General features: G+C 40.9%; 1 protein-coding gene and 1 long non-coding RNA gene across 2 annotated transcripts; one reads left to right on the top strand and one right to left on the bottom strand.

Annotated features, from left to right (window-relative positions):
• Window positions 1–596: 596 nt before the first annotated feature.
• unc13d (unc-13 homolog D (C. elegans)) lies at window positions 597–19,129 on the top strand. Its single transcript, XM_032573816.1, has 34 exons — window positions 597–1,157; window positions 1,988–2,014; window positions 4,767–4,823; window positions 4,895–4,951; window positions 5,035–5,142; window positions 5,212–5,271; window positions 5,439–5,505; window positions 7,052–7,232; window positions 7,313–7,357; window positions 7,442–7,513; window positions 7,610–7,679; window positions 7,763–7,867; window positions 8,122–8,214; window positions 8,300–8,400; window positions 10,044–10,161; window positions 10,393–10,514; window positions 10,652–10,742; window positions 10,828–10,884; window positions 11,747–11,844; window positions 11,975–12,026; window positions 12,107–12,237; window positions 12,681–12,798; window positions 13,034–13,186; window positions 14,025–14,120; window positions 14,234–14,440; window positions 15,400–15,474; window positions 15,570–15,649; window positions 15,753–15,867; window positions 15,948–16,019; window positions 16,169–16,252; window positions 16,353–16,473; window positions 17,383–17,506; window positions 17,779–17,996; window positions 18,944–19,129. Exons 1-34 carry the CDS (start codon window positions 1,095–1,097, stop codon window positions 19,054–19,056), a joined length of 3,351 nt encoding a protein of 1,116 aa, XP_032429707.1. The 5' UTR covers window positions 597–1,094; the 3' UTR covers window positions 19,057–19,129.
• LOC116726886 (uncharacterized) lies at window positions 15,983–17,439 on the bottom strand. Its single transcript, XR_004340701.1, has 3 exons — window positions 17,352–17,439; window positions 16,184–16,227; window positions 15,983–16,096 (listed from the first exon to the last, which is right to left on the bottom strand). It is a non-coding gene; the product is annotated as an uncharacterized LOC116726886 (long non-coding RNA).
• Window positions 19,130–19,339: the final 210 nt, after the last annotated feature.

The following is a 19,339-nucleotide window of genomic DNA, read 5'->3' as shown; positions in this document are numbered from 1 at the left end:
TTGGAAACTGTTGCAGAGATCTGATGGGTGAATAAGTTACGATTTCCACAAACAAGATGGAGGACACATCAAGCATGTGGATGAAGGTGCTCTGGTTAGATGTGACCAAAATTTGACATTTTATTTCCCTACATGCAAAAGCACTACACCCTGAACACACCAGCTACGTGGCAAAACATGAAGGTGGCGGCGTCATGCTGTGGGAAAACGTAACAGGGCGAAGGAAAAGGTAAGTTCATTTAATACATAAGATAATTTAAAAAAAAAAATAAAGGAACACAAGTAAAGAAAGATGCAATAAAAATTGAAATATATGCAAACAAAAGTAGCTAAATTTAGACATCACATAAAAAGAAAGAAATTCTAAAAATGGAGACGAATAAATAACTTGAATGGAATATAAATGACCAGACCTAATGACAGGTATTGTCTAAAAGAGTTAGACAATACACACTTAAACAATAATAATAATAAAACAAAATTATTTTATTCCACTTTAGAATTATGAACCACTTCTTAACACATTAAAATGCAAAAAAATATATATACCTTAGCAAGTATTGGAAATCGACAGATCTTCTGTTTATTTTCGATAATTATCTGAAATTAGTCAACAAAAAGAGGAAGAAAATCATTAAGATAACTGACAAATTTCAATGGACCAACTGGTGTAACGGACAGCTCCTCCTTCAGCTTTATGTAATCTTGTGTGAGACAAGTTTTTCATCTGTGGTTGAGGGTCATCAGTTGAACCTTCCTACAATACGAGCAATTGCCAGCAGGTCAGTGGTGTGAATCTGCAAGTGCTGATTTCTTATGTGCAAGCGAAGCGAATCGAGCTCTGTAGTTTCCGATTTAGAGATGAAGGAGAGCGCTGGCTGAAGAAAACAAAACAAACAAAAAAAAAAAAACCAAACTCCTAAGTCACAGCAGTCACTGACGTTACCAGCCTTAACAGGAAGTGATGACTTCCGGCTGCTGTGTGATAGTACATCGAAACGCGGCGCGCGCACACACACAGCTTCCCCATAACTCGCACACGGAGCACGCCAGCTCGCCAGGAAGGAGTCTGGTGATAAGATAGAAGCATCACCATGGCAGGTCAAAGTGGGCAGAACACCAGAAAAGGAGAGAATTTACTGCAAACACCTGAACAGGTAAAAAAAAAAACAACAAAAAACCCCTCATTTTAACAAAGCCGAAGTGTGTTTAACATGGTGTCTCAGTTTTGCAGCAGTGGGTCAGTTGCCAACTGGGTGGTTGGGGCTGAGAGCTGATGCTGATCAAAGCGATCAAGCGCTCTAACAACGTTGTTACCCAAAGATTTTCTTTTGGTTTTCAGCTGCTGCGGTGTGAGTTTAGTCACTTTTTTTCCAGGTGATATTTCTGAGCAAATTGTACTCTTTGATAAAACTCGATGATGAAAATGTCTGTCCAAACACTGAGTCATTGTCTCCTGATGGCTATTTTAAGGTCTGATGACTATTATTCACCGGGCTATTAGATGTATATTTAAGTCAGACACTGTAAAACAAATCTCATTTGTGTCTCTTCAAACTTTCTGCTTTGTTCTGTTGCTAACTCATCTGAAGGAGAACACCGTTTGATGAGTTAAAAGACCTTTTTGTTGCTTTGTGGAAAACAGTCTGAGGCAGCTGTTTTTGCTACGGCATGTGCATGAAGAGGCTGCGTCCAAGCGTGTTTGCATATCTATACTCCCAATGTGAGATTTCCCGTTCAGTTCAGCTGTTTACTTTTCCCCCCGATTTGAATGTTAAGGCCCCTCACGGTCGCCTTCATGTCATTTTCATAATCAACCATAGAGGAAGTGCCTCTCTGACAGGGAGGCATTATTAGAAACACGAGAATAACTTGATTACTTTTTAAAGCAGGGACACGTGTAGCAACAAAATGTCGTGAACCTCAATTTCTTCTGATTTTAGCTGCTTCAGGAAATTTTTCTATGAGCATTGTTATTGTTTTTCAGGAAGATGGCGCATCAAGACACAGGCAGGTAAGTAAGATGAGATGACATTTAAACAGTGTTTCATCAGTACTACGATTGTGGATGGTCATACTAAGTTAAACAGACGTTTGATTGACTCCCACGGATGACAAACAACACTTTAAGGAACAAACAAAAATACACTGTAAAAAAACCCAACATACAGTCATTGTAGCTATAGTCTGTTTCTAAGAAATGGTTCACTGTGTACCAAGTAACTTTTGTCCTGCAATAAAATTACAAGAATATACGAATAACGCACAGTGTCAAAGGTCATCGACACAGAAAGCTAAAGAACTAAATTGAAGTGGAACCGTTGCTATTAGCTAGAAAGAATCCCAACCCAGAAAACATCTATAGGAACGACTGTTGTCAAAATGGAAAGAGTACAGTTTTGCCTCTAAGTTTATATATCCTGGCTTTTTGGCCCATTTTTCAGATATGAATGATGGTTTGATTAAAAAAAAAATCTGCCTGACACTCTTGGTTAGTGGTTGGGTGAAGCTATTTATTGTCAAACTAATGTGTTGGCTATTTTTAAATCACAATGACAAGAGGAACCGCTCAAATGACCCTGATCAAAGGCTTACATGCCCAAGTCCTGAATAACATAAATTCCACCTTTAACACCATGACAGCTTGAAAGTGTTTCGTGCTTGTCTGAGATAAGACATTTGTAAATTTCCCGTGTGGTCTTGCATGAGTGATTTAATGATACTGAGGCCAGAAGACTTTCCTACTGTAGCCAATGACAGCTTGGCTTGGTCCAGTGTTTTGGATCATTGGTATGCTTCTGCGAATTTCTCCTCTGGTATTGTGTGATAACATGCATTCATCAATTTTCTCCAAAATTCCAGTGCTTCCTGTGCTAACACATACCCCCACCATCAGTTATCCACTGTGGTGTTTTATGGTTTGAATCCTGTACTTATATTGGGCATCTTGAATCTGCTACACCACTTTTTAAACAAGTTTTTTTTTTAAAGTGTGTTAGCTGATAAATATTTATTGTTTTGTTTTTTTCCCCTGCATCCAGACCAATTTTCCTACCAGTTGTGTCTGAAATTGTTGATAATTCTGCGACTCAGTTTCAACAGACTCCCACATTTTCCCCTCGTGTATCAAATAGTTTATAAATGCGATGCATCAGACCACTTCTACAAGGTTATGCAAATATTTGGTTTGAGTCAGTTGGGTGGTTTCTCTTGTCATTACGATTTAAAAAAGAGCAAACACAACAATAAAGGTCTTCAACACTAAGTTGCATTGAAAAGAAGCAGTAGCCATTGAAACCAATACTCTGCCTGGGTATGTAAACTTTTGAGGAGAACTGTATGAGTCAGCTCAGTAGATGTCAGAACATTTATTAGATATGTAAAGACATAACTATAGAGACATCTATACTCAATGTAAGAATTAAGGTGGACAGGTACCAGATGTTGGTGGTTTCGTCCCATCCATGTCTGTCCGTCCGTCCGTCCATCCATCATCTAATGGATCATATCCGTGTAGGGTTGTGTGGGCGCTAGTCCCTGTTATGGGCCACTGTGGTTCAATCAGTAGAGCAGATATCTTACAAACTGATTGTGGGTTTGATTCCAGCTTCCTCCTGTCACACATTGATGTGCACTTGAGTATGGTACACCGTTCTGCATATGTATGACTGGGTGTATGTGGCTCTAGAGTGGGGGTAGGCAATCCCCATCCTCGAGGGTCAGTGTTCTGCAACTTTTAGATGTGTCTCTGCTTCAACACACCTAAGTCAAATAACTCTGGAGCACTGAGGAGGTAATTCATCCGTTTGGTTGAAGTGTGCTAGACCAGGGACACATCTACGAGTTGCAGGACACCGGCCCTTGAGGACTGGGATTGCCCACTCCTGCTATAGAGTGAAGTGCTTCGTGAAGAGCCACATATACATTCAGTCCATCTATCTCCAGAAGTCTTTGGTGAAGAGGAGGTGGATAAGCTGGACACATGGTGTGAACATAACCACTTTCTCAATGTCTACAAAACCAAACATTTGATTTGTGACACATAGAAGTGTAGGAGACTGTAACCGTAACTATAGATGAAGTGGAGACTACCAAGAATTTTAAATTGCATTGAAGATGTAGTTATCGCTTCTGTCTTAGCCTTGCTGTGGAGGAGGAGCCATAGTTAGTAGCTGGATCAGTTTAGGACAAAAGAAGGGTGTTTTGTCCAGAGCGTCTGTATGGTTCCATTTCTGTAGATTGGCTTGAGGCCAGCGTGGCCAGACCTTTGAATTTTCTGATAACCAATCCAAACGAGCAGAAAAGCAGTGCTTTACAGTGGGCTACGTCGCTAGGGAAGTGTTAGCATGGGTACAAATTACGAGCATTGTTTGTCACAGACAGCAGATTCTGCCGGTGTGCTTGTTATCTGTCAGCCATCCTCAGAAAGAAAGACTGAATAGGTGAGGAGACTTGGCCATCAAAAGGAGAGATAGTGGAACCTGCCACTGTGTTGATATCAACCAATCACAGACAGCTTTGTAGAAAACCGTGTTGCTGCATTGAACAACCATTCTTCTTGAGTGGAGTGACATTTTTATCATTTCTATTTTTAAATGGTATGTAAATACAGTGATAATGTGAGACTGTGGTATCGTTCATCAATAAACCATCTCATTCCAAAAAAAACCAGACTATTACAAAATATACCTAAAACTTATGATTAAAATTTTAAGTTATGGAGTAGGATTAAAAGTTTGACAGAAACTTTTTTTCTGCCTCAACAGTTTTCCCCAGTCCATACACGTAAACTCGGCTTTACAAGGAGACAGAGAGACAGGAGGGTGAGTGACACAATGTCTTAAGACTAGCCTTGGCCTCTATAGGCAGCAAACCGCTCTTTTTGTCGTTTCAGGATTTAAAAGAAGATGAAAATCCGGAGGCCAAAGCCAGACGACACAAGGAGATGGAGGTACTCTCGTCTCTTTGTTTTATCTGGAGGAAAACTGTATCGTCACCACCTGAACCGTCGCTAAGTTTGACTTCTGTCCACAGCTGAAGCCGCTGTATAAGGAGCTGCTGTACACCATCGCCCATAAGATGGGTAAACCAGCGTCAGCGGAGGTCTTCACAAACAGCCAGCTCCACCAGTACCTAAAGGAGGTAATCTCCCTTTAGCACGTAGCACAGGGCATGGTACGCTGATGACTGATGGTTCTTTCCATCTACCAGGCTTTCACTATGACAGATGAGGAGCACATCGCTCTGATGGAGAAAGTACAGAACACAGAGGTGAGAAAAGGAAATCACCATGCTTTTGTTTTCCATTCAACAAACCGTTTGAGAACCAAACATCTATTTATAGATTTTGTATGAAATATCTTAACTTGATGTTAGCAGGAAACCGAGTCATTGGCATTGTTTCTAAGTTGTCTGACATAACATGAAATCCCCAACAGCCGCCGGTATACTGCCTGATGGTCACCGTGAAGGAAGCTAAAGAAATTCTAGGAAAAGACGTCAGTGGTGAGTTCTGCTCTACAATGATCTTTGCATCTCTTAGAATGGTCTCATAACAGAAAACAGTTACTGCATGTGAGTTTATGGATGGAAGGATGGATGAGTGATAAACTGCTTTATGGGCTGGAACAGGTTAGTTTGCTAATTTCAGCTTTATTGCCATTTGAGATCCACTTCCTGTGGTCTCATTAAAAGATGTTCAACCTGTAGGAAAAGTAGGACAAACAAATGTATCACTTGAAACTTTCTATGACCTTGGTATACCTTCATTACTGGCCCACGTCAAGTCGGGAATGGAGACCTCCTCCTGAAGTACTGAAGGACTCCTTCTTCTTTGTGTGACTAAAGTTCAATCTTTAGGAGTTTGGCTTGTATGTTTGTATTTTTTTATTTTTTAGAAAATCTTTTTTTATGGTTTATGGTTCCGTGTGCCTGACGAGATATTAGAGTAATAATTATCTAAAAAAAAAAAATCTTTCAAAACTATATTCATCATTTCAATGCAATCAGGACATGTATATGATACGACCAAATGGCCTCAAACAAACCCAAAATGTAAACTCTAGTAAACTGATTGAAGTGATGGTTTATAGATTTACCAGCTTCTTACAAATGAAGTCTTAGCCATCTGGTCTGCTTGTAGGTCCACGTCAGAAGCTTTCTTCTTAGTGCTCAAATGTTTTTTCTCAGCGAATGCATACTTTAGCTTAATTTTCTATAACATCTCAATGAATCCAAGAGTTTCCAAGTGTCACTATTCTAGCAGACATTTTTAATGAGTCGCATAATAAAATCAGGATTTTCTTTTGATGTAGCACAGCATATTTGATAGAAACGTGAAGAAATGTCTACTCAGACGTTGAAACTTCTACGTTCCAAGATAAAAAAATAAATAAACCAAAAGCTTCTTGCTAACTCAAGAGTTTATAGAAATCCAATATGGCCGCTGTATGTTTAAGTAATAAAGTTGATTTGCTTTGTACCTCATAAAATTATTAGCCCAAAAGTGGCTGTACAAGCTTTAGTGTTTGAATACATAAAATCCAAATAAAAACACTGTTAGCTTGCCTTGCACAGGTTAATTAGCTTCTTACTGAGCACAGTGTTTAGCATATTCCACTGTTTTTCTTTTAATACTAACTCAGAATCACAATTAATTAGAGTGGTACTTAACTTGTAAATAGTTGATGCCAACTGTTATTACTTACTACTAAGCACTACACTATCATTGGTGGTGCTAAAGCTAGGTTTTATCTTGCTCAGTTTGCTAGCTAGTGCCAGGCTAGATTCCCATTTGTACTCAGTGCTGCCTTAATTCTTAATGGTGTGAATTCAAAATATGTAGCTGACCACGTTATAGCTAAATTTTTACCCCAATACTTAAATGGTCATATTTAAGTTTCCTATTTGTAGCTAACAGGAATGCTATGCGGTGCGGACTTCTGCTGCTGTAGCCTATCATCAAGTTTCACATTCAAAGTCACTTAAATCTTTAGGGTAAAATGGCTTGTTGTTCATCTTAAAAGTAAGGATTTAAATGTGCTTCCTTCAGGTTTTAGTGACCCTTACTGCCTCCTGATGGTCTTGGAAGAGGAGGAGGAAAAAAAGAGCAGCAGTGCAAAAGCCAAACCCAGCAAATATGTGGTAAAGGGCACAGTATCACATGAGAAAATCTACCAAACCGATATCAAAAAGCAAACCTTGAACCCCATTTGGAACCAAACCTTCATACTGTGAGTTCACGTTTGTGGCACGTTTCTGATCAATTACAGAGAGTGTTTTTTTTTACACCTACCATTTCTTTCTTCTTCAGAGAGTTTGTACATTTGGCGAACACCACTTTCCACCTTGAAATGTGGTAAGAAGAGCAAGAAAAAAAGCGTCGCTTTGCTAGTTTTTATTAAACTTTCGCATATGTTCACTTTCTGCTCTTCCGCTGCAGGGATAAGGACGAAGAGGTGTCTCTCACTCAGAAACTGGAAGAGATCAAAACCAACTTAAATAGTTTAAGAAGGTATTAAACTTTTCTGTTTTTAATTGACATATTTTAAATGACTAAAAACATAATACCTAGCAAGTATTACTGTTTTCTAATCAATGCTCTGCTTAGGATGATCAAGGAGGCCAAAAAGGAGAAAGGCACAGATGACTTTTTGGGAAATATTGTGTTAAGACTACAGGTAATAAAAACGCTTAATTTACTCCCTTATTTTACTGTGGATGTCGGTTCAGTCTTAAAAACCAAACTGTCATAACGCTTTAGGATCTCCACTGCACTGAGGACAACTGGTACAAACTGGAGCCCAGAACGGAGACGTATCCTAATCGCGGCCAGTGTCACCTCTTCCTCCAGTTCATCCACAAAGCTGTAAACGGATTCCCTCAAATCTTAGCTGTTATCCCACATACAGTAGGATTTGGCACAACTGCGACTAGATTTTTTTGCAAAAGTGTTTATACCCCATGAACTTTTTCACATTTGATCAAATGACCTATTCTGCAAACTTTAAACTAGGCTAATTAATTATTCTCATCTGACCCTTCAGAAGTTATGAATACTTTTTTTTTTTTTTTTTTTTACCAGGTACTGTAAACCTGTGTGTGTTTTTGTGTCATTGGCAGAGAGACGGGACTCTGAGCGCCGGTCGCAGTGCCTACACCAACTACTGTGGGATTCTGCAGCAGTTTGTCCAAGCTTACATTTCAAAACAACAGGTGCAACACACTTTCTCCCTGTGCTGTTTTGAGTTCTGGCTTTCTTTCTTTTTTTTAAACTCCATTCTGATGTTTTCTCACGCAGAGCTCCGCTCCGTGGAAAGGCGCGCTGTGTGGCGAGGCTCAGACTCTGCTTGAACTCTACGCTACGCAAAACGACCTCTCTCCTTTTCTGCAAGACCTGGCGTAAGCACCACGTTTTCCTCTAATAGAGTTTAGTGATTAGGCAAAATGTCAAGCCAGTACTGAATTTTCACGAAGTCAGCCAAGACCAATTGGGATATATTTGATTTATTTGAGATGTATGCAATCGCCTTTTGCCGTGCAATCGTAGGGTTTGGGTTCGAAGACCGCCGAAAGACGAACTTCTCTTGAAGCCACTTTGGCCTTTCACAAATCAATCACTTGATTTGACCTTGTACTGTTGTGACACATGCCTTCATCAGAGATGTCCCCAAAAAAAAAAGTTAAAAAAAATGACATTTTTATGCTCTGGTGTAAGGTCTGTCTAACAAGATGTAGATACATTAAAATCTTTTTAAACCGGTAAATGCACAATATAACAAAGGCACATGTCTTTAATGCACCATGTTTTTTTGCTGTCATTTCGAAACATCCTCACCGCGACCCAACCAGCCACTAATCTCTGCCCCGCTATGACACGTCTCTATATCAGTCCTGCAGTAGCGCTCCCAGAACATTTTCATAGAGGTAGCCAGGCCATAAAACATTTTTAGAGGGCACAGCTAAAAGAATATTTTAAATGAATTAACTAATTTATTTTTGGGGGTCTTGCATGTATGTCTTTCTATGACATATACATGATTCTCTGAGGTGGTCAGCATGTTATAATGGGGGCCACAGCCTCCTCTGTGCCCCCTCTCGGGGGCACCACTGCAGTCATGATGAATTGGGTTAAATTCCACTTGACTGTCGTTTTATGCTCCTACCCTCGTCTGGGTTCCCTAAATGGTTTGAGTAAATACAGAAAAAGTGTGAGTGATACTGTACGTTGTCTCCACTCTTCTAGCCACAAAAAATTAGAACTGATCCTTGTTTCGATCGCAATTTCTGTACAAATTGAGAACTGGTAAATCATATGATCTTGCAGGTAAGCAAGCACACTCATGCCAACTGGGCTGCTGTTTCTTTCAATGCTCTTTTATTCCTACGCTACGTGGAGTTCATGTGTGAGTTAGCAACATTTTGTTAGGACAGGTCACACCAAAGAAGTGGCCGTTCTTGAATGAGTGGAGCCGCAGGTTGTGAAAGCTCACTTCAAAAATTCACCTCTATCGCTTTACTATAACATTAACTGGACTGTTTTGGTTTGAGCTGTTTAAATCGAGCCTGTTCTGAAAAAACGGTTAGCTTGCCTCCCTTCACGGGAACTGCTCCCTGAAAAGATACTTTTTAAAAGATCATATCCTTATTTTAAGATCACAGATTTTAAAATTGGAATGTTTTTTTTTTTCCCCTGCTATACATCTTGTGCTGGAAATATTTCACACAAAATGTTGTGAAATAATGTCGATGTCAAATTTATTTTTATAGCGCTTTAAAAACAGGATTCAAACTGCACCAAAGTGGTGTACAAAAATTATAATAAAATAAGTTGATGAAAATAAAAATAAGACAAAAATATACAGTATGTATAACGTTAAAATAATAAGAGTAATAATAAGCAAAGAAAGAAAAACTTCACTAGCAGCAGTTAGTGAAATAATTCTAAGTGACCTGTCAACAACAGAGCTTAGCTATAATAAAATGTGTTACGTTTCTGTCATATTCCTGCTCTTAACAAGTGTGATTGTGCTTACCCCTGCCAGGAAGTGGGTGGCTTACAGTAAACTGTACCAGAGCTTGGAGGTGGACTCGTCTGTGCTGTTCCATCAGCTCACCAGCATAGAGTACCACTGGCATCAGCAGGAGCTTCCCTACCAGCAGGTAGGTACACACGCACGGCTCGCTGACCGCATCACAGGAAAAGATTTTAAACATTTAGCGCACATTTGTAACTGATTTCACATGTCCAAGTTACAAAGAAACTAATTGCACGAGTAGTTTGCTTGAGTTATCACTTGCAGACGTGTGTTTGGTGTCGGAGCTCAGGGGAAACTAGAAGTTAAGATTTCAGCACAGATGAGGGTTGTGTAAGGCGCCTCTTTCTGTTGACAGAAACAGGAACTTGGGGATTCTCTTCACGGCTTCCTGCAGTACGGACTGTGTTTGGTTTCCAAATACAGAGACATCTTCCCCCCGACTCCCAGTGCCACTCCGAAACTACACACACTCCTCAGGTATGTCTCCCTGACATCCGTCAGGTATGCCTGGAAAACACACACACTCGTGTGTTTTAATTATGAGCCCCATATAATGAAATAAATGATTTCTTCTTTTTTATATATATATATATATATATATATAATTAATGCAGGATCTTGGTCCAGATCTGTAAGACTCAAGCTTTCCAGAAACAGAACCCGGCCAACTTTGAGCTTCACGAAGGCGTCCACGATGCCATAGAGGTGAAGCATATTTCCAATTACATTTTATGGTTCGCTTTTACTTTTATGGAAGTTTATCAAATCAAATTAGTGATTTTTATACCAGACAGGCACAGAGGAGTGGTTTACCATCAAAAAGGGGTTGCATCAGCCGATGACCAAGGTAAAAAAAAAAAAAGACACATCACTTTACCGAAGCTCAAATACACACAATAAAAATGTGTTGGTATCATTCTCTTTTTTAAGGGGGATTTTTAATGTACTAAAGCTGTACGGCAAGCTGATTTAAATCACAATAATGTCTAGTTAAAATGATCTTTTGTCTGATAGCTGAAACATCCGTCATGCAGAGCAGGAGGGATGACGACTGGGCCTTGCTAAAGTCTCCACACCCCTTTGATTTCTCTTTGCCTATTTCATCACGTAGCAAGTTTTCTGTGATAAACCAGCACAAGGTTCATCACACACTGCAAAACCACAAAACTTTGCCGAGTATTTTTAATCTAGTTTCTAGTGCAAATGCCTTTGGACACTGACAAATAACATTTCGTTATTGTTTTAAGTCAATAATTGCTTCCATATTGATGAAAAGCTTCCAGTTCCATTGGCAGATTATTTCACTTATGACATGAGGAAAATGTCTTGATATAAGTGAAATAATCGTAATCAATGTTAAGGAATTGTTGTCTCAAAACAAATTTGTATATCCAACTTGTAAGTTACTTGAAAGTTAGTTTTGAGTTATTTAAAGTGCACAAAGACATTTGCACTAAATACTTGGTAAGATTTTGTGTTTTTGCTGCGTCACTGTGAAGCAGCGGAGAAGTGATGGTTCTCCATTCTTTTACCAATGAAAAGCAGTATGTTTTACTATATTCCGGAATTACTTTTGCATAGAATTGATCTCTGTTCTGAATAACAAGCACACATTTGCATCTACGGAATCTGACGAGAGCAGTGTGGGAGTGAAGCTTGACTAACATGTTGCCGCGCAAACGCAATTTCTGCACTCTGCTGAAACGCAGGACCTGACAGAGATCGGGAGCGCCCTCTCTAGGCTGATTGCGGAAGTTCGGGAAGACATAAGACACAACAAGGACGTGTGGAACCGAGTTTTCTTCAGGTGAGAAGAGCGACAACAGATTTTGTTTTTTGTTGTTGAAAAAACTGTCTGTAAATCTGCCAAACGTTTTTGATAAAACACGCGTGAAGTGTTTCGCTCCGATATTGATCAGTTGTTCTCTTCACCGCAGTGCTGTGCAAGTCGATGTCTTCACTGTTGTCTATCAGAAGTTTGACTCCTTGGTAAGCTGCAAATGGAAACGTGCTAAAGTTCACGTGACTCGCCGCGTTTCCTCGCTTTTCACGGTTCTTGTTCTCCATAGCTCGCAAAGGAAGTGAAAGCGACCCTCTCCATAATGGAGGACCAAATGGATCAGAACCTCTCCAAAAGCCTGTTTCCCGTTTACCTGAGCTTGCAGGCCATCCACAAAGACAAGGCCTTCCTGCAGAAAAGGTCTGAAATCATCACAGATTCTATTATGATGTGTTATTTTTTTTAAAATCTTACCTAACAACTGGTGTTAGATGAATTTCTTCAGGGTTTTTTTTTTATTCTTATGCTGTCATTGAATTTGTTCACAATTATCTATTATTATTTAATAATGGCGTGAGGCAATGGAGGAAACTGGTTGCAATGGATTGCATTAGGGGAATCAGAGTAAAGGGGGTTGAAAACAAAATAAAAGTGCGTCACATGATTTGTGACGCACTGATTTTTCATTATGTTTTCATACATGTAAACGGCCAATTTATTATCATGTGCTCTTTGTGTTGAAAGAAAGGCCATCATGGTGTCCAGAAACACAATAGTTAAAAGAGAAAATGCTATGCAAGAAGACTGAGCCACAGAATAAAAGATAAATGAAACAGATATTTATGTTGGGGGGTTTTTTTCAGGGGATTACTCCAGCTGACAGACTTTCATGAAGGTTTCCGGGACGCCCTGCCGTACTGGCTGAACCAGGCGTTCAGCACCACTCAGGACCGGGTGGTCAGGGCGGTGCAGGTTGACCAGGTAACACGTCTTTGATGGTGGGCGATATGTGGCTCACCGACCGCCGGGGGCGGCGTAAGCGTCGCGCGCAGGGTGCTATAACTTTAACGTTTTAATAAAAGGAGCAGAAGGAGGCGCATGCGCACGCGAGAGCCGCCACTGCTAGCGGCGGAAGCTACTAGCGGAAGTAGCTTAGCTCTACTTCCGCAGAACTATATCCCAGTTCTGAACTAAACCCAGCTTGTTGTGCTCTCAGCTGCAGCCGCTGCAGGTCGGCGCGGTCCCCATAAAGCACAGCTCCTCAGCCGTGGACCTGGTGGCCTGCATCCAGCCAATCTGCCACTTGTGGGAGCAGCTGTCGTGGCCTGACCCCGAGGAGGCCTTCATGCTCATGGTCAAACTCACCGAGGTACAGCGCTCAGCTGTTATTACAGCACCAGGATGCAACTTTTATAGAAAGAAAAATATGTTTGCTTTTTAAAAAAATAAATAAATAATTTTTTTTTAAACATATTTGTTAAAACCATCACAAACGACCAATCGGAGCCAGCTATGAATGCTAAAGCTAGTCGGCCACCAATGACTAAGCCTGTCAAGCAATTAATCACATAATAAATTTTGATGAGCTATATTATTTACATTCTGATGATTAATATTTTTCAAAGGGCAATTTTGTTTACAGCTACATCATGAGTCGTTTTATTTATGGTTCCAGTTGTGTGTGGTTTTTATTTCCGTTTTATTTCTTGTTTTTGCTTGGTGTTTTTATTTTGGATATTTAAAATATCTTCCAGTTCCAGTGTGGAGGGGTTCTGTAAAAAAGATTTAAGAGGGTAAACGTACATTATTAAGCCATTATCAATATATTAATTGAAAATGGTCTCAAAACAACTATATTATTGTCCAACGGAATAATTGCTGGGACAAATTATCGTCCAATAAAATTCGTTATTGACGACAACGGTTTTTGTGTAACATTAAGTTGTTTCGCTGATGATGCTGATGCTGATTGTCAGCGCTGACACCCCCTCCTGGCTCTGATTGGTTGCTTCTGACCGGGAGCATCGCATTTCTTCAGACGGCAATAGTAGATTATTTGTCTCATACCAGATTCTCACGGTGACATTTTTAATAAATGTGTAATAAAAAAAGAAAAGAAAATCGTTTTTGTAAAACTTACATACTGCGGCTTTACAGCTGTTTTATGCAACTGATTAAATTAAGTAAATTTCTACTTATGTTTCCAGGATGTTTGTAAGATTGTAGTGAACTACTGTCACCTCCTAAAGGAGCGAGTCCGGGTGCTGTCTGAGAACTCGGACCACAGCATTGCCATCAACATGGTAGCCGAGCACATCTTCACTCGTGTTGGTTTAGAAACTTTTCTGCACATTTTCCTCCGTGTGTCTCAGGTGGTTTTTCTTTTTTTCTTCTTCTCCTTCCCCTTCCCCTGCAGCTGTGCGTCGTAGTGAACGACCTGGAACACCTGCGCTCGGTGCTGACCCGCCTTCCCGCTCAGCTCAACTGGGAGGTCCTTCGCGCCCGCACCGAGAGCGTCATAGGGCAGAGCCAGTTTGAAAACACGCTGCATTCCCAACTTCAGCAAGCCAAGAGCATCCTCTGCAAGGAGATCCGGTCAGCGCTCGACACTCTGGGGAGACAGGTACGCCGCAGGTCACGCGCTTCAGTGTGTTCCGTTGGGACTTCATGTGACGAACCCACACGATGAAGTCCTTCATGATTCGGACGTGTGACGAAAACGAATCGCGGCTGTAGAAGGTTTACAAGTACGAATCTGAAAGCGTGGCGTGGATTTGCGTTTGACCCCCTTTTCTCTGATATTCAGAAATAAAACGAAGTAGAAATTTATGACTCAGGTGTGAGAACTTGCCAACAAACCAGTTAATTGTTGCGCACTCACGGAAGAGTGTCTTGACACAAGCGATATTTAATCTTGTTTTGCCAAAAAAAAAGAAAAAGAAAAACTGTTTAGTGGAAACTGGACATCATCCTAAATACATCGTCTCAGGACAACATCCACTGGAAAAACACATCTTACCAAGTACTTTTGGTCAAGTTTCTAGTGCAAATATCTTAGTACACTTGAAGTAAGGCTTACAAGTAACTTTTCAGTAACAATTAAGAGTTTGTTTTTAGTCAATAATTCCCTAATATTGATGATAAAGTGCTAGTTATATATCGGGATGGGAAGTGAAAATAAGTGGATCGGTGCGTCCCAAATGCTTTTCGTCGACAGAAATCTGAAGACCTGAGACTGGGGTGGAGGTTCACCTTTCATCAAGACAAGTCAGAATGGCCTAGTCAAAGTGCCTTGACTTGAAAGATATGTGTCACACCGTTCTGATTTAAATTTTTTGTTTTAAGAAAAAAAAAAGGAAAGCTATGCATCATTAGCTTCACTTCACACTCTTGTGCTGCTTCTTGTCGGTTTTTCGCAGACGATCCCTACAGTTCAGAATGAGGTTTGTGGTTGTAATGTGAGAAAACGGGGAAAACCTGCAAAGGCTTTCAAAGGCAGTGTTTGTGAAAGAAACGTGCTTGTTTTTAACCTTCCTGAGCTGAATGAAATCAAAGTAAACCCGGCTCCGTCTGCGCTCTCAGTTAAACACAGACATCGAGACTCACGTCAGGAGCATGTCCACCAGGCGGAGGATTCCCTCCAAGTCCACGGAGGACGTGAGTCTGCTCCTCGTTACGATACTTTCTTTCTTATTTCTCTCTCTCTAACAGTCAGCTGCTCTTCTCCCTTCATGTCACTCCTCTCCTCCTAGGCTGCAGCCCCTCTAATGCGCTACCTCGAACAGGAGCTTAAGTACATGAATGAAAACCTGGTTCAAGAGAACTTCAACAGGTGCTCCGCTGACTCGTCTCCGTCAAACATTGCCAAACCGCCTCCTTTTTGTCCGTTGATCCGTTTCTTTAAACATCGATTTATGTTTTTTGTTGTTTTTCAGCCTCCTGACTCCGTTGTGGCAAAACTCTGTGAAAATTCTTTATCAGGTTTCCAACCAGCATTTGCAGCAAGAAGGGCTCATGGTGTTCTGCCAGAGGCTGCTGTACACGCTGCAGGTTGGCTTTTGCCGTCAGAGCTCACTCCCCTCTTGGTAGTCGTCTACCGCAGCCTCACGGCGTGTGTCCTCTGTTTTTAGTGTCTCGAGCAGTGTTTCCACGCCGACGGAAACGGACTTCCTGAGAAGGCGTTGCACTCCGACGAATACAAGGTGAGTTCCCGTGGACGCCGGCAGCTGAGTTCTCTAATATTTCATTGAAATGTTGTCAATCCAGGTCCGTTGTCTGTCTGTTGAAAAAAAAAAAATTAGGTAGAGCAGTGAAAAGGCTTGATTTCTGTGATTTCCTAATGCTTGAACAGAAGCTGAAGGCTCACCTCACTCACCACTCGCTGACCAGCCACCAGCTCATAGAGAAGTTCTTTAAAAGAAAAATATCAGAGCAGGTGAGTTATTTATTTAAAAATATGAAATGTTTGATATTCCAAATAACTCCTGTGAGAGTTTTTTTTTTTCATGCTTTATTCTGCTTCAACCGTCTCGCAGAGAGATTACCAAGGGGAAAAATATGGAGCGGTCACCCTCCTCACATCCTACAGGAGGTCCGACCAGAGGCTGCACATCGAGGTGCTCAATGCAGTCAGCCTCCTGCCAATGGACTCCAATGGTACACCACAACAATCACAGCTGTGCTCTGGCTTCCTTAAAGTATTCAAACACCTTATTATTGATTTGTAAAGCAGCTGTAGCTCAGGGGGTTTGTACGGGGGGAAAGCCTGTCAACGGCAATTCCGGGTCAAATGTTCAGATTTAAAGGGGACCTATTGTGCAAAATTCACATTTTGTATGTTTTTGTACTTCAGTTTGGATTTCTACTGCTGCTAAGAACAGCTCAAGCCGTTGTTTTGTTTTTTTTTTGTTTGTTTTTTGCAACGAGTTAATGTTTTTTTTTGGTGTCTGAAAAATGAGCCGTTTCAAAAACTAATTGAGCCAGAGTTGTTACCTAGCAACCCAAGCCGAGCTCCGCCATGTTCGGTGCGCTGAACAATGGCTACTGGAAAAGACAAATGTTTTGTTGTTGACTCATCATCCAGAATCCACTTGCTGCATTCTTGTCGGTTGCGCAGGAGGCTCCACTTTTGCTTTTCAAAGATGCACGGTTGAATGATCGCGCATCCGTTTGCAGCCATTTTCACGTGCTAGTGTAAACGTTGGGTTGCGGGGGGCGTGGCTAGCAGCAGTTTATTTGAATTTAAAGCGACAAGAGGCCCTGAAACAACTCAAGATAGACAGAACTGAGCAGACTAAGATCTCATTTTCTAAGAATAATTTTGTCCAAGAAATGTTATGAACTTGTTTTGTATAGTCCATCGATCTATCCTAACGTGTTCACGCACTTTACACTATCAAGTGCGTGTTTAGGGTTGTCCTCATGAATGGTTTTTCACAATAATGTTTAAATTTAAAACAGAAAAAGTTGGAGCGGAGTGTGAATACTTTTCCATGGTCGATACATAAATAAAGAAAAATGCTTGAGACCCCTACCTACATGACCTGGTGCTTTGATGCTTGCCAGGCCTCAGCGACCCGTTTGTGCGGCTGTGCCTGGAACCCAACCACGTCTTCCCCGAGATAGAGCCGCGCTGCACCCAGTACAAAAGCTGCGATCTCAACCCCCTCTTCGACGAGGCCTTCGATTTGTAAGTCTCTCTCGGCACAAACACAAAATCTCACAAAGTATTCCGGTCTAGTTTCTACTGCAAATATCTTGGTATAGTTGAAATAAGACAAAACTGACGTACAAGTAACTTTTTATTCAGATATAGGAACTTGCTTTCAGTCAATAATTCCTTAATATTGATGGAAAAAGTACCAGCTCCACTGGCAGATTACATTTCGCTACTTCTTTAATGCTTCCCGTGGGATTGTTTTAGAGGTCAATTCCCCCGCCGACTTGTTCTCTGTATCGCAGCCTGGTTTCGCTGGATCAGTGCCGGACTCCAGGAGCGTGCTTGGTCATCACGGTTCTGGACCATGACACCTTGAGGCCAGATGACTTTGAGGGCGAGGCGTTCCTGGCCCTCGAGGTCGTACCTGGAGTTTCAGAACAAGAAGGAGAGAAAGTCGACTCGCAGATGGACTCAGCACCCGAGAAGATACGCCTGCCTTTGACGCACCCTAAACCTAATGGTAAAACTTTTTTTTTTTACCATTTAATAAAGGAGTGGGATTAAAAAACATGGCAGGATACCTTGCTATAGCTTATAATCATTCCCTTTAACCTTCACTGTATCTAGCATTAAATTCAATCTGTTCTCCTAATTTGTTGTAGATTCAGGAGGAACAATGTCTTGTTTTGGTTTAAACTTTTGGTTGTTATTATTAAAGGGGCAGTATTATATAAAATAGACTTTTTTGAGCGTCACATCTAAAAAAAAAAAGTAATTTCCCTTCTGGGATGAATAAAGTACTTCTATGTTATAATGTTATTCCCTCATCAAAAACACACCTGTAGTATTGCTTTGACTCTTTCATGCATGTTTGAGAAATCCTTTAATCTCCATGGCAACCAGGTGTTTTTTTTTAATCATTTAATAAAGGAGCGGGTTAAAAAACATGGCAGGATACCTCAATGCTCCTCCTCAATGCTGCAGTTTCCAAGCCTCACAGCTTCCCCCACTCGGCTCCTTCAGACTAGCCAGCAGCAATTAACAAACACCTGGTGGAACTGAGCGTCTGCTGAGCTCATCATACATGTTACTTCTCAGTGAAACTGTGGTAAAAACATTGTTAAAGGGTTATTAGAGGAGCCATGTTGGAATGACTCACTGAAAGTAGAGTTTCAGGAAGAGCAGGAGTTTGTTTTTTTTAAAGCGACAGAGGCCCAATTTTAGGGCGTTAAATGACAGTCAAATTTCTTTTAAGTCATATTGGATAAATACAGCATTTCTATAACAACTGAAGGTAACATAGTTACTTGATTGCGCTATAAAATTGCACTGTGCGTCTGGAAAACACTGCCCCTTTAAAGATATTTTTGATCTATTGCTTTTCGAAGACTAGAATCTGAGGGAAATTAGACGTTTAGTTTCATTTCATCGGCTAAAGTTTCCCTCCGCCTGACTGCGTGTTCACAGAGGACAGCATCTTGAAGCTGCTGGAGTCCCGGAGAGGAGAGCGAGAGGCTCAGGCTTTCGTCAAGAAGCGACGCCAACGGGAGAAACAGTCCCAGGAGGCGGTCCAGCAATGACAAACGCACGGAGACGCGTTCTTCCTCCAAAAATATACAATTTGTTTTTAATGATCAGTACCAAAAGACAAAAGAAAAAGGAAAAGAATGCACTCAGAAAGAAAACACTGGTGTTGCATGAGTTGTGTGTGGACAACATGACCATCACAGTGATCCGAAAAACACTTCCGCGCCCGCATTTCAACATTTACATGTCCGCATGCTTCCCGATGGTTCGTCCAATCAGTGCAAGAGAAAGATATAACATCACTTATGTATATGTATACATTTATATATAATATAT

The sequence above is a fragment of the Xiphophorus hellerii genome, chromosome 10 (genome assembly GCF_003331165.1).
Source record: "Xiphophorus hellerii strain 12219 chromosome 10, Xiphophorus_hellerii-4.1, whole genome shotgun sequence".
In the NCBI taxonomy this organism is placed as follows: domain Eukaryota; kingdom Metazoa; phylum Chordata; class Actinopteri; order Cyprinodontiformes; family Poeciliidae; genus Xiphophorus; species Xiphophorus hellerii.
This window is presented reverse-complemented; position numbering and strand designations above follow the sequence as displayed.